Source organism: Zalophus californianus, chromosome 11 (assembly GCF_009762305.2).
Source record: "Zalophus californianus isolate mZalCal1 chromosome 11, mZalCal1.pri.v2, whole genome shotgun sequence".
In the NCBI taxonomy this organism is placed as follows: Eukaryota; Metazoa; Chordata; class Mammalia; order Carnivora; family Otariidae; genus Zalophus; species Zalophus californianus.
In genome coordinates, this window is record NC_045605.1 from 69,622,748 (window position 1) to 69,637,760 (window position 15,013).

General features: G+C 36.7%; 1 protein-coding gene across 1 annotated transcript in view; it reads left to right on the top strand.

Moving 5' to 3' along the window:
* The window catches only part of PDE3B (phosphodiesterase 3B), a 164,429-nt gene that overhangs the window by 99,000 nt on the left and 50,416 nt on the right, over positions 1-15,013 (top strand). Inside the window, exons 3-5 of the mRNA XM_027577888.2 lie at positions 559-609; positions 9,917-10,165; positions 13,057-13,196. Coding sequence (XP_027433689.2) covers positions 559-609; positions 9,917-10,165; positions 13,057-13,196 — 440 coding nt within the window. The remainder of the gene's footprint in view (positions 1-558; positions 610-9,916; positions 10,166-13,056; positions 13,197-15,013) is intronic.

Consider the following 15,013-nt stretch of genomic DNA (forward strand, 5'->3'; position numbering starts at 1 on the left):
TCACGGGTATAGCCCACAAGGGAGCAAGCAGGGAGGCAGTCACTGATTATCCGCACATCGGAAGGGTGGGGTGTTGCTTCTGAGTTCGACTTCATCGAACCCCGAGGACGAGCTTTTTACCACTTTGAGAGAGCTGCCTTATTAGGAAGGAAATAGCACCACCCATTGGTGTAGAATGATGAGTGATGACCCTCCTCATGGGGGCGGGGGTGTCTGATGATCTGTGATTGTTCTTGGATTCTTAGTAACTGGGTGTTACTTTGATTTGTGTTTTCCTTTTTGTGGTAATGGGTATTTTGAAGGTTAATATATCTTATTATGGTGACTTTATTATTTATGGAAAACTTTAAATTTGACAGTTTTCTTGATTTCCCAGTCACAGAGTGTATAATTTATGGAATATTCTCTCTATAGATAATTTTATTCTCACATCCCCAATTGTTCTCCCCAACTGTAAGCTGTCTTAGGTATCTGTAATTGAAGATGTTCCATTTTGTCTTCACATATATCTGTTTATTTCTGGTTTATAACTAAATGTATTTTTTTTTTCTTTCCCAGATGATTCTTTGGGATTGGGACTTAAAGCAATGGTATAAACCTCATTATCAGGTAAATATAGTGAATATCACTAATAATGTCGGTAATGAAACTTTTTAAAATTGAAGTATAGTTGACACGTAATGTTAGTCTCAGGTATACTGTAATAAAACTTTTGACATTTTGTTATTTTTTATTTTTACTTATTTCTTTATATATTTTTTATTTTTTTTAAGGATATTTATTTGAGAGAAAGAGAACATGATGGGGGGGGAGGGCAGAGGGAGAGGGAGAAGCAGCCTCCCCGCTGAGCAGGGAGCTGATGCAGGGCTCCTTCCCAGGACCCTGGGGTCACGAGCTGAGCTGAAGGCAGACGCTTAACAACTGAGCCACCCAGGCGCCCCCCTCAAAAGGAATTTTTATATGTTAAAGTAGACTTATAGGATCCTGGTGGGGGCGGGGGAAGGGGGTCAGCTAGGATTGCCTTTTGCCCTTAGTAAAGTATTAGTCAGTTGAGTCTCTGGAGGAATGTCACTTGGCCTGTTTCAAGGACTTGTCAGCAGGCTGTAGGTAGTAAGGAAATTTAATATTTTTTCCTCTGCCTTTGTTTTCCACATCACTGACTTCCAGCAATTAATTTGGCTTATTTATGAACTTTATATATATAAATGGAATTAAGTAATATATACTTTTAAGCTTTTTTGATCACTTAAGTAATATATATTTATGTCAGAAGAATTGAAAATAGAAGTATAAGAGAAAAAAGAAAAATCACTCCTAAATATTAAGCAATAACTATGTTAATTATGTTAACTTTTGATGTATATCTTTGCAGATCTTTTCCCATTTTCCCATTGTATTGAAATGTGTGTTTGTGTATTCTAGTCTAAAAAATATATATTATAATAATTATAAGTTATATATAGGTATATAACATAAATATTAACAAAAGAGATAAAATATATAAATATAATTATTTGTAATATAAAATATATTTATTATAATTAGGTTACAATATGCTGGTTTGAAACCTGATGGTTTTCACTAATAGATAAACATTAATAAATATCAAATCTCTGTCCTTTATATGTACAGAAACATTACACCTGTTTATTAGATTTATGTAGTTAGTTGTCTCTATCCCAATTTTTGAAAAATGAATATTCCTTTCAGTGAGTTTTGTTTTTAAGGTGTGAATGGAAGAGCCACAACAGCCCATAAGAACAAAATATTCTCTGGGTTTTGGTGAATAAAAAACATAACCATTGCAGGCAGATAAAATCAAGAAGCCCACTTCTGACCCAAAAAAGGCTGGTTCTTTGACCTGCACAAGGACTTTCTCATCAGTCATACTCACCAAGATCCTCAGTTTCCAATTAAAAGAGTATTTAAATTATTAGTAAAATCTAAAGATAAATAAGCAGTAATGGTTAAGAGCACAGACTGGTAGTCAGACTGATCTGTGATATCAGGCACCTACCTCCCTTTTTAGCTCACCTAACCTCCCTCTTTTCATTCACCTCTTTTTCTTTCTTTCTTTCTTTTTTTTTTTTAAAGATTTATTTATTTGAGCGAGAGACAGTGAGAAGGTGCATGCACGTGGGCACAGGGGCGGGGGCTGGGGGTACAGAGGGAGATGGAGAGAGAAACTCAAGCAGACTCATCACTGAGCATAGAGCCTGCCACGGGGCTCGATATTTAAAAAATATGTATATATATAATACATATATGTACCACTGGATTTTATTTTTTGTTTTGGAATTTTGAATCCATGTTTATGAGAAAATTGGCCTATAATTCTTGTTTTTCATAATGTTCTTGGCATGTTTTTGGTATAAAGCTTATAGTGGCCTCATAAAATAAAGTGGGATATTCACTCTCTTTCTACTATCTAGAAACATTTGGTAAGATTGGTATTCTTTCTTTAATGTTTGAAAGAATGCTGTGGTGAAGCCATCTCAGTTTGGAGCTTTTTTTTTTTAATTTAAAGATTTTATTTATTTATTTGACAGAGACACAGCGAGAGAGGGAACACAAGCAGGGGGAGTGAGAGAGGGAGAAACAGGCTTCCTGCTGAACAGGGAGCCCGATGCGGGGCTCCATCCCAGGACCCCGGGATCATGACCTGAGCTGACGGCAAATGCTTAAGGACTGAGCCACCCAGGCGCCCCAGTTTGGAGCTTTTTTTATGAGCAAATGTTAAATTATGGATTCAGTTTCTTCAATAGTTTTAGGCTTGTTCCGGTTTTCTCTCTCTTCTTATAACAGTTTGGTTAGTAGTGCTTTCTAGGAACTCCTTTTTTTGTTGTTCTCTCCAGCTGAGACTGCTGAAGCTCTATTTTACTTTCAAAATAGAAATCTGTTTGACAATTTTTGCTAGCTTTCTCCATCTCAGCCACTGTTTGCAGATTGGCAAATGCCTTTAGGGGCAAGCAGCTCTGAAGTCAAGCTTGCTGGGTTTTCTTTTCTCTGAGATCTTGCTTAGCCTTTAAAGCCCTGCCTGTCTTGATAACCCTGACGTTTTGGTCTTCCAGCCTCCTGTAACTACAGAAAGCTCCGCTGTTTCCTAGGCTCTTAACTGCTCTGTGTCATACCCTCTCTGCCCCGGCCAGTTATGAGTCCACAGCAGAGTACTTGAGGGGAAAAGTAGCACAGTATGGTGGATTCCTTTTAATTTATTAACTCTGAGTTCTTGTTCTTTCAAGGCCCGGCTGCTTGACTGTTCTCTGATGCCTTGAAATGGGTGCTATTTTTATTTTATTTCAGCTTTTCTAGACTAGTTATTCTAGGCAGAAGAGTTGGTTTGATAACAACCTCCTTGTTGAAAACTAAGGCAAGCCTCTTAAGTCACTCTGAACCTATTTCGTCATCTATACGTTGAGAATAATACCACTTTCCTCAGAGGGCTAATTACGATAACAGCAACAACAACAAGTGCCTGGTGGGATAGTAGCACTCAATAAAAATGTGAGCTAATATTATATTAATATATAATAATGAATTCTAACTATCTCTGAAATTATAGTGTAAGACAGGATTTAGCACAGTTTTTTCTATAAAGGGCCAGATGATAAATATTTTAGCATTTGCAGGTGATACACAGCCACCTCCCTCCGCCTCCTCTTCAGTCATCCTTTAAAATGCGGAATCTATTCTTAGCTCTCTGGACAAAAACAGGGTTTGCCACATATGAGCCAATGGGAAATAGGAATTTAAGTTCAGATTTAAAAATTTGTCACTCTTGCTTACTACACTCCCCTCACCCAGAATAAAAGTTGAAGTCCTTATCATGGACCTAAGTGACCTTACACAATATGGTCCCTCACTTTATTCCCATTTACTTCTCTGACCTGTGTTGTACTAATTTCTCCTTCATTTACTCTGCTCCAGGTACTTGGGCCTCCTTGTTATTCCTCAAACAAGCTGGGCAGACTGGGCCTCTGGGTCTTCACATTTGCTGGTCTCCCTGCTGGAATGCTCTTTTCCCATATCTCTGTCAGTTCTTAACATAAAAATTGTTTTTTCACCTTCTCTAACATTTCAGGGCCCTCCGTTACTTCCCTCTTTCCTCCCTTTACTCTTCCTCTTTAACCTGCTCAAAATCTGTGATTCTCCCTTGCTCATATCCGTTAGCCTGGAATCTTATGTTCTCAAAAATTTGGTCCCAACATGCCTCTCCAACCTTATTTTCCAGTGTGCTTTAAAAAAAAAAAAAAAAAATGAAGCCTGTACTTCAGTAATTTTATGTTCCCTGTAACTTTGCTATTTTACTGCTTTTGTACCTTTATGTGCATTCTTTCTTGATGAGCTTCCCCAAATACATTTTTAGTTTTATTGTAAAAGAATTATTTCTCCCTAATCTTTATAAATAAAATCCTACCAAATTAATATCTCAGCTCAAATGCTATCCCTTCCATAAAATTTCTGTTAACCATTCGGATTAAAGTTTATGTATCTTCTTTGAACTCTGATGCCACTTTATCTGTATTTTTATTTCATCACTTTCCATAATATTAATAATTGTACTACTTATTGTACTTTACCTCTATGTACTATACATTGCACTATGTGCTCTGCATGTATCATCAGCTTTAATTCTCCCTGCTCCTCTCCACTAAGTATAACTATTAACTCTGGAAGTAACAAGAGGCAACCAAAGGAGAATTCTGAAAAATGGAAAGAGGAGGGTGGACTGGTTAGGGACCCCAGTAATGGAGAAAAACTATAGTGATGAGGTTTCTTATAACTCCTGCCTAACAGCAAAAGGTGATTCAGGTGGGCTCATTCCTTCCCCAAGATTAAATGAGAGTCCTGCCGATAACACCAAGTGAGTCTAGTTGCTCTAGCAAGGGAAAACTGATCAGGAACTCCACTGACAAGAGGTCAAGGGAGGGATTCTCATTCCCTACTGAGCAGGAGACTCCCCTTACCCAGTGAGAGACTGGGTGGCCAGGGGGCCTGGCAGAGGGGATATGGCCACATGTGTCTAGTCCAGAAGGTGCTCTTTGTCCCTGTGGTCTGGAGACTCTCTTGCCCCACCGAGAGGTACCAGGTGGCTCAATGTGTTGAAATTCCTCCCTCTTCCTCCCATCTCCTCACCACAGAGGTACCGGCAAGGACCGGTGGGAACCCTAGTGGCACCAGAAAACCATCAAGCAGACTAAAATACCACGTGAATGCCCTGAAGACTAAATTGGCATTAGAACCACGGCCTGAAAAAGTAGACCAGGACTTGTTGCTAAATCTAAACAAAGAGACCACCTCCTAATACAAAAGATTTAAATAGGACCCAGCGTCTTCTAGGATAATAACCAAAATGTTGATGATAAAATAAAAAATCACTTTTCATACCAAGAACCAGGAAAATCACAACTTGAATGAGAAAAAACAATCAATGCTTAACACCAAGATGAATCAAATTTGGAATTACCTGACAAGAAATTTTTTCTTAAGATTTTATTTCTTTTTTTTTAGAGAGCGCGCGCGCGCGAGAGAGAGAGAGCAGGAATGGGGGAGGAGCAGAAGGGAAAGGGAGAAGCAAGTATCCCACTGAGCAGGGAGCCTGTTGTGGGGCTCTGAGATCATGACCTGAGCTGAAATCAAGAGTCGGGGTGCTTAACCAACTGAGCCATCCAAGTGCCCCCAACAAGAAATTTTAAAGCAGTATTCTAACAAGCAATTACAAATAAAATAGAAAATCTCAACAATAACAAAAATGCATACCCCTTTTATTGCACCTCACAGATACTGTGGTAGGTTTTGTTTTTTTGTTGTTGTTTTTTGTTTTACAAACTGAAGGTTTGTAGCAATCCTGCATCAAGCAAGTCTATTTTTACTGTTTTAGCAACAGCATTTGCTCACTTCATGTTTCTCTAACATGTTTTGGTAATTGTTAAAATATTTCAAACTTTTTCATTATTATACTTGTTATGGTGATCTGTGGTCAGTGATCTTTGATGTTACTATTGTAATTGTTCTGGGGTACCATGAATCATGCTCATATAAGATGGTGAACTTAATAAATATCGTGTGTGTTCTGACTGCTCCACTGACCGGCAGTTCCCCCATCTCTCGCCCTTCTCCTTGGCCTCCTTATTTCCCAAGATGCACCAGTATTGAACTTCAGTCAGTTAACAACCCTACAAGGCCCTCTTAGTGTTTAGGAGATAGTCACATGTCTCTCACTTTAAATGAAAAGCTAGAAATGAGTAAGCTTCCAGAGGAAGGCCTGTCGAAAGCTGAGATAGGTCAAAAGCTAGGCCTCTTGCATCAGACATCCAAGTTGTGAATGCAAAGGAAAAGTTCTTGAAGGAAATGTAAAAGTGCTACTCCAGGGAAAACATGAATGATAAGAGAGTGAGACAGCTTTATTGCTGTTAGGGAGAAAGTTTTAGTGGTCTGGATAGACGCTCAAACCAGCCACAACATTCCCTTCAGCCAAAGCCTAATCCAGAACACGGTCCTGCTCTCTTCAATTCTGTGAAGGCTGAGAGAGGTGAAGAAGCTGCAGAAGAAAAGTCTGAAAGTAGCAGAGGTTGGTTTGTGAGGTTTAAGGAAGGAAGCCATCCCCATAACATCAAAGTGCAAGTGAGTGCTGATGTAGAAGCTGCAGCAAGTTATCCAGAAGATCTAAGCTAAGATAATTAATGAAGATGGTTACACTAAACCACAGATTTTCAGTGTAGGTGAAACAGCCTTCTACTGGAAGAAGATGGCACCCAGGACTTCCACGGCCAGAGAGAATTCAGTGCCTGGCTTCAAAGCTTCAAAGGATAGACTGATTTTCTCACTGCAGCTGGTGACTTGACATTGAAACCAGTGCTCATTTACTGTTCTGAAAATCCTAGGGTCCTTAAGAATTATGTTAAACATACTCTGTGCTCTGTAGATGGAACAACAAAGCACATCTGTTTGCAACGGTTTACTGAACATTTTAAGCCCACTTTCGAGACCACCTCAGGGAAAAAAGAATCAAATATGCTTATTGACAGTGCACCTGATCACCCAAGAGCTCTGATGGAGATGTACGACAAGATTAATATTTTCATGCCTGTTAACACAACGTCCATTCTGTAGCCCATGGAGCAAGGAGTAATTTTGACTTTTAAGTCTCATTATTTAATAAGTACATTTTGTAAGGCTATACCTGGTTTAGATAGTGATTCCTCTGTCGGATCTGGGCAAAGAAAATGGAAAACCTTCTGAAAAGGATTCACAATTGAAGAGGTCAAAATACCAGCATTAATAGGAATTTGGAAGAAGTTGATTCCAACCTTCATGGATGACTTTGAGGCGTTCAAGACTTAAGTGAAGAAAGTAACTACACGTGTGGTAGAAATAGCAAGAGAAATACAATTAGAAGTGGAGCCTGATGATGACTGAATTGTTGCAGTCGTATGATAAAACTTGAACATATGAGGAGTTGCTTCTTATGAACGGGCAAAGAAAAGTGGTTTTATGAGATAGAATCTACTCCTAGTGAAGATGCTGTGAAGATTTTGAAATGACAACAAAGGATTTAGAGTATGACATAAACTTGAAAAAGCAACAGGAGGTTTTGAGAGGATTGATTCCCAAGTTTGAAAGAAGTTCTACTGTGGGTAAAATGCTATCAAACAGCATCACGTGGAACAAAGAAACTTTGTGAAAGGAAGAGACAACTGAATGCAGCTAACTTCATTTATTTAAGAACTTGCCACAGCCACCCAGCCTTTAGTAACCACCACCTTGATTTGATCAGTCTGCAGCCACCAATATCAAATTCAAGACCCTCCGCTAGCAAAAAGATGACAACTTGCTGAAAACTCAGATGATGGTTAGCATTTTTTAGCAATAAAGTATTTTTTTTTTTTTTTAGAGGTGGGGAGAGGGGCAGAGGGAGAGAGAGAGAATCCTAAGTAGGCTCCACACACAGTGTGGAGCTTGACAAAGGGCTTGATCTCACCAACCCTGAGATCGTGACCTGAGCCGAAATCAAGAGTCAGATGCTTAACCAACTGAGCCACCCAGCTGGCTAAATAAGGTATTTTTAAATTAAGGTATGTACATTGTTTTTTTTAGACATAATGTCATTGCACACGTAGTAGACTACAGTATGTAAACATAACTTTTATATGCACTAGGAAACCAGAAAATTTATTTGACTCACTTTATTGCGCTATTTGCTCTATTGCAGTGGTCTGGAACCAAACCTGCAACGTCTCTGAGGTAGATCTGTAGAAGTTATAAAAAAGAAAGAAATGAAAACTATGGAACTGAAAAATGCAATAATGGAAATAAAAAATTTGCTGAATGGGCTTAGGAGAGTGGAGATGACAGAGGATAGAATTTATGAGTTTGAGGATAGAGCAACAGAATTTACCTGATTTGAACAACAGAGAGGAAATAGATGGAAACAAGATGAAGAGCTTTAGGGATGTGTGGGACAATAACAAAAGATCCAAAATTCATATCCGTGTCTGAGAAGGAGAGAGAGTGAGTTTAAAAGAGTATGTGAAAAAAATAATGGCTGAAAACTGCCCCAAATTTTGCAAAAGAAGTAATCCTACAAATTCGAGAAGATAGTGAATCCCAAATATGAAAAGCCCCCAACAAATCTGCAAGCCATGTCATAAACATTTGAAAACTAAAGACCAAAGAAAATAACTTGGAAGCAACTAGAGAGAAATGACACATGATCTGTATGGGAACACCAACTCAAATATCAACAGATTTCTCATTTGGATGTGGGGAAACAGATGCTATTATAATACAGTTTGTGGAAGTATAGATTTAACCAACATATAGGTGGGCAGTTTTATAGTAATGATCAAATTGTAACATGTTCATTTACTGTGGTTCAGCAATTCAATTTTATGGGAAGCTATTTGTCAGAAGTATGCTTAATTATCTATAGTGACATATATAAGGAAGTGACATATATAAAGATTAGAAATAGCTGGGTTATCCCCTAGTAATAGGGAATGTTTTCAAATAAAAGCTAAGACAAAATAATACTTCACAAGAAAAAAAAAAATTCCCCAAAGAGCAAAGACATTATTTAGCTAATTATTGTTCTAACAGTAAGTTCTTACTGTTCATAACATTTCTTAGTTCTGAAATGTGTTGAGGATACTTAATAAACAATTTTATGGTGAACTCATTAAATACATTTGATAATTATGAATTTTAGATACACTCAAATGAAAGTTTAAGGTAAAATAAAAGCAACAAAAAGGACATTTAATTCACTGTTGATTATCCGTGCACTCATTTCTATGGGTAATTGAGTTGAACATCATATATATGTATTTTCAAGAAGTAAAAATCATACCTAATGTAGACATCAATGAAATATTTATTCTAAATTTAAAAAATATCTTTCTTATCCACTCTTTAAGGCCAAGTGTGATGTTACCCATCCATGAAGTTGTTGGTGACCATTCAGTTCATAGTTAATCACTATCTCCTTCAAACTCTGATACCTTTTTTTCTGTATTTTTATCTTCTTATTTTCCATAGTATTGATGGTTATACTGTGATTTATTGCACTTTAAATATATTCCCTTATGTGTTTTGCATGTATTCTCAGACTAAAGTGTCATGTCAGCCCTTAATGTGAGGGAGTTGTTATAATCTCCATTTTATGGTAAAGAAACAAAAAGGTTCAGATGTTAAATAAAAAAATCATACAATTAGGATTAAAGTGTAGATTTCAAATTCTGATGTCTTTGCAACAGAGCCTCGTCACTACACTCGACTTCCTATTAAGTGCGTAAGGTTAACTGAAAGGACCACTGTGGATGTACATTATATATGTATATCGATTTAATAGAGTGTTTCTGAAATGTTAGTGTTTTCGTAACAAATCTGTAATATTATTTTTTCTTTTCTTTTCTAGAATTCTGGAGGTGGAAGTGGAGTGGATCTTTCAGTGCTAAATGAGGCTCGCAATATGGTGTCAGATCTGCTGATCGATCCAACCCTTCCCCCACAAGTCATTTCCTCCCTGCGGAGTATCAGTAGCTTGATGGGTGCTTTCTCAGGTTCCTGTAGGCCAAAGCTTAATCCTCTCACGCCATTTCCTGGATTTTACCCCTGCTCAGAAATAGAGGACCCAACTGAGAAAGGAGATCGAAAACTTCACAAGGTCAAGATACCGTAATCAGCCAGCCGGGCTTACCACGTTTAATATTTTCAAATTACAACTGCTCCTTTATAGCTTAGATAAAATACAATTTCTTTTTCCAAGGATCAGCTTTTTTAATACAGTATATTGAGCTGTTAGGGACTTTGGAGGTGGTTGTAAATCTCAAATAATTCTAAATGAGTATTCAGCTTTTATTCTAAATAACTTTCCTATAATCAGCCGTTATAACTTCATTGGTTGTAACTATTTATCATCATTGTCACTGTTTTTAAGTAGAAAATACCACACAAATTTAATTGCAGGCTTGTGTAACAAACCAGTGGTCCTATCATGTCATTAATCTATTGTATGATTTAGAATCCAGGAATTGTTCTTATTGAACCACAAAGAATTGATTGTTACAGTATTCATTTTATGAATTACATAGCATTATTTTAAATTAATTTTCACATTTTTTTGGTCTCTGTTTTTCCCCGTTTACTCACTGGAGATTGCTATAGCCCAATAGACACTGATTTTTCCATCATTAAATATGGGATTAATTTTTTTAAAATATCAGTGCTTCAAAATAGGATTTTCTTTAAGAAATAATGAATACTTGGGGCGCCTGGGCGGCTCAGTGGGTTAAGCGGCTGCCTTCGGCTCAGGTCATGATCCCAGGGTCCTGGGATCGAGCCCTGCGTCAGGCTCCCTGCTCAACGGGGAACCTGCTTCTCCCTCTCCCTCTGCCTGCCTCTCTGCCTACTTGTGCTCTCTCTCTCTCTCTGTCAAATAAATAAATAAAATCTTTAAAAAAAAAAAGAATACTATTTAAATAGGTCTACTTTAATGCTTGTTCAGAGGGCAATTAAAATTGCTTTATTTGACTAATCAATATCTTTATCAATAGCTAAAATCATAAACTTTAGAAATAAAAACATTTTAGAGATTATTCTAGATTAATCTACAGGTAAAGAAACTAATCAAGAGAAGATAAAATTCAAATCAGTTAATTTTGTTAATTGTAATGTATATAGAGCTTAGAAAAAGTTAAATACAGTTTTGAAAGGATTTTGATCAATTTCATTGTGTTAGTTCTCAGCATTAGGATGTAGAGATGTTGAGAAATTAAGCCCAATTAGGGCTGAAGTTTGATAATTACTGATCACAAATCTAGACGATAGGTGATTATGTGATGCTTCTATATACAGTAGCACTTGCCTTAGTCAAAATCCAATTAACAATGTTATTTAGTTATATGGCATTCTTTTTAGCACTCTGCCTATGAGAAATAGGTTAATCACAAGCATCAAAAAGTGACAGTAATAAATTCATCAATAAAATAATATATTCTTGAGTAAGTTTTCACTTGCTATGTTGCTCTTCTTTTGTATTTTCCATTAATATTTGATGTTTGGAATAGTAGTTTTTTTTCTTTTTTCAGTTGAAGTATACTTGACACAACAGAAGGGCAATTTTTAAAAATAATAATTCTTAAAATTCTTAATCAGAAAAATATTACTGATATCAATATTATGTTTGTTACTATGTTTACTGTGTAAAAAAAGTGTACTGGTACATTTTAGAAACAATTTAAACAATATTAATTAAACAGGATGCCTAAGTGCCTCATTTCCTGAACATTCTAGTTAATCAGGCTATTTTTGGTACTGGAATCTACTGATAGGAGTAAGTCCTATAAGAACCAGGAAGTAACCCTTATTTCTTTTCTTTGTGTTCTTTAAACTTCTTTCTTGAATTTCACATCTAATTTGTCTCTGCTTTTGGGAAAGAATAGAAAAAGCCTGATACTACTCCAGAAAAGAACAATAGCCATTTATGAAAAAATAATTAGGAAGAGGGAGTTGTAAGAGATAATTTAATGTAAATGTCTTATGTGTTAAGAACTAAGAGAGACTATATGGACCTAAATTATAGCCAGAAAGGATTATGTTCCACAAAGAACGTTTTCACTGTGAGTCTAACTATGAACCTTTACAAAATTGACAAGCGGGGCGCCTGGGTGGCTCAGTCGGTTAAGCGTCTGCCTTGGGCTCAGGTCATGATCCCAGGGTCCTGGGATAGAGCCCCACATCGGGCTCCCTGCTCAGTTGGGGGGCCTGCTTCTCCCTCTTCCTCTGCCTGCCGCTTCCCCTGCTTGTGCTCTCCCTCTCTCTCTAATAAATAAATAAAATCTTGGGAAAAAAATCGACATGCTTGGGAAACTTAAACATAGGAGATACTTATCTCTGAGATGGTTTCAGTATTTGCTAATGGGGGAAATTCAGAAGAAGCAAAGACAGTTTTATGTAAATCTCAGTAAAATACCTTTTCAGTGGTTAAAAAAAAAAGAATACTTTGGTTAGTTGGCTATTTGGATCAGTTTAGAATGTTTTCAAAAATTAAGGTAAAATATTAATGCGAATTGTGTTCTGAGTTTAATTGTTAATTGAAAAGATAACTGTGAATCTTTCAGTTTCTCCAGGTTAACCCTATGTACATTAGCCTTATACTGAAAATAAAAAAGGTTTAGGATATAGGGCTTATAGTCCCTGATCCTAAGCTTGACCCCTGGATTGTTTTTCAGGGTAAATCTTTCATATTTGCTTTTGAGATTGTCAAGTGTTTATTTCTCATGCAGTGAGGGAGTGAAGTGTACAAAAGAATAAAGATCTTGTTAAATTGTAGGGAGTTCAGAAATCATTTTTTAGTGGGAGGAACACTAAATAGAACAACAGTATAGAATGTAAAATTTGGAGTAAATTTGACGTATTTTCAGAGTAAAGTGTTCTATTTCTCCTGTACATGTTAAAAATAGACTTTGTATTGATATTTTCACACATCATCTTTACTAATACATACACAGCGTGTCTAAGGGTGACAATTTTAACCATTGTTAAATTATTCAACAGGGACTAAACAGTAAGAATAGTTTACCAACTCCACAGCTGAGGAGGAGTTCCGCAACCTCAGGTCTGCCTCCTGTTGAACAGTCTTCAAGGTGGGAACGCAATAATGGCAAGAGGCCACACCAAGACTTTGGCATTTCAAGGTAAAATCCCCAGTCTTTTAAAGAAACTTGAGTCCAGCGCATCCATTTTGTCTCTGTTGACTGCAGTTTGAAATAACTAAAAGCAGAAAGGAACAGTTGAAGTATTTTAAGTATAGGTCAGCATGGGTAGTAATAAGGCATGATAGAGAAACTGATTCTTAAAAAGGAGGCTAACGTGTCTTCTCCAAAAAGTGCAGTACGTTTGGTACAAAGCATGCTGAGGCCTAAAGAAGAAATCAGGAAGGCAGTGTAAGGAATCTGGGGTCAGTTTAGGACAGGGCAGTGAGAAACTTTAAAATTAGTATTAGTGGCCTTTATGGGGGCAATCACAGCCATCCAGTGCACCGTGTCAAAAGACAGGTCAACAGAGTGACTGACTTGTTAGGGGAGGAGCACATTCCCAAGGCTTACCTCAGATATTAGATATAAGGTAGCAAAACTCTTCCAAACCCTGTTGGTGCTGGAGGACTAAGACTACTCATATATTCTGTACTTAGTTGAGGATTGACTTGGAACTGACCAGTGCTAATCGTACACATGAAAGGCATCAGTAACTCCTGCTAAATGAAGCTGGGAAAATGCAGGGGCTGAAATTTTCTGACTGTAAATATACCCATTTACTCTCACAACAAAGGATTCACTACTTTTTTTAATAGCCAGAAACAGAGTGATTTCTGGTGTGAGTTAGGAACTTCTCTTTGGTCACTCATCTGACTATGTTAACAGAGTTAGAATTAGTGTAATCTTTCTGTTAAACCACTGTCGTTACTGGGCACGTGTTGTACTTTGTTTAGCTGGAGCTGTATAGTTACACATTTGAAACAGCAGATGGCAGGATTGGATCATACAGATTTGTCTGTTAAAAGTTGCATTAACGTTTATATAGGAAATATCAAATAATGTTCCAGATTTTGTGTGATTTTTAAATTTGAATCTTTTATAATATATTCAGGTAGATGAACTCCTTTTTTATAAAAGAAAAATAGAGTGAAATGATAAATAAAACAGAAAGGGATTGATGTATAAAAAGTATAATCCTGGAGAATGCAAAGCTTGCCTGGGGCCTAAACATGACAGTATTGGTTTTTTGGGTTTTTTTGTTTTTGTTTTTTGTTTTTTAATGGAAGCAGGATATGGGGAAGTCAGCGATGATAGGAACTGAAAATATGACATATTTCTTAACCATGGGAAACATCATCTTGAGAATACTGTTTGGTTTAAAAAAGAATGATGAAAATGATTGCTTTTTAATCTTTCAAAATCACACTGATGTAAAAGCAGTACATTTGCAATTAAAGAAACACTTGATACAGTGAGTTAAGGTCAGTTTTATCCTGCTGACTTAAGATGGTTGATGTTAAAATAGAACCATGGTCCCAAAGAAAATTAATTCTGAGAAATGTTCATATAAAAGTAAATGTTTGCAGATTCAATATGTAATTACTTAGCTCTCATTAAAACAAAGCTGTATTCCTCATAAAAGATTTAGAAATTTGGAGAATAAAGTAACTTATGGTATCATGCAACATCTACTTGAAAGAGCTCAGGCTAGTAGTAACTTTTCTAGTGTGCAGAACCTGTAGCTTCTCAGTAATAAATTTCTAAGTGTGCTTTGAACATAGCGTTTGAAGCATTTGCAACCACTATTCTTTTCGAAATTCAAGTCTCTAGATCAGTGCCATCCAATAGAAATTTTTGTGACGAAGGGAGTATTTTATATCTGCACTGTCAAGTATGGTAGTCCCTAGCTACATGTGGCTATTGATTACTTGAAATGTGTCTGGTATGTTTAAGGAACCAATTTTAAATTTGATTTA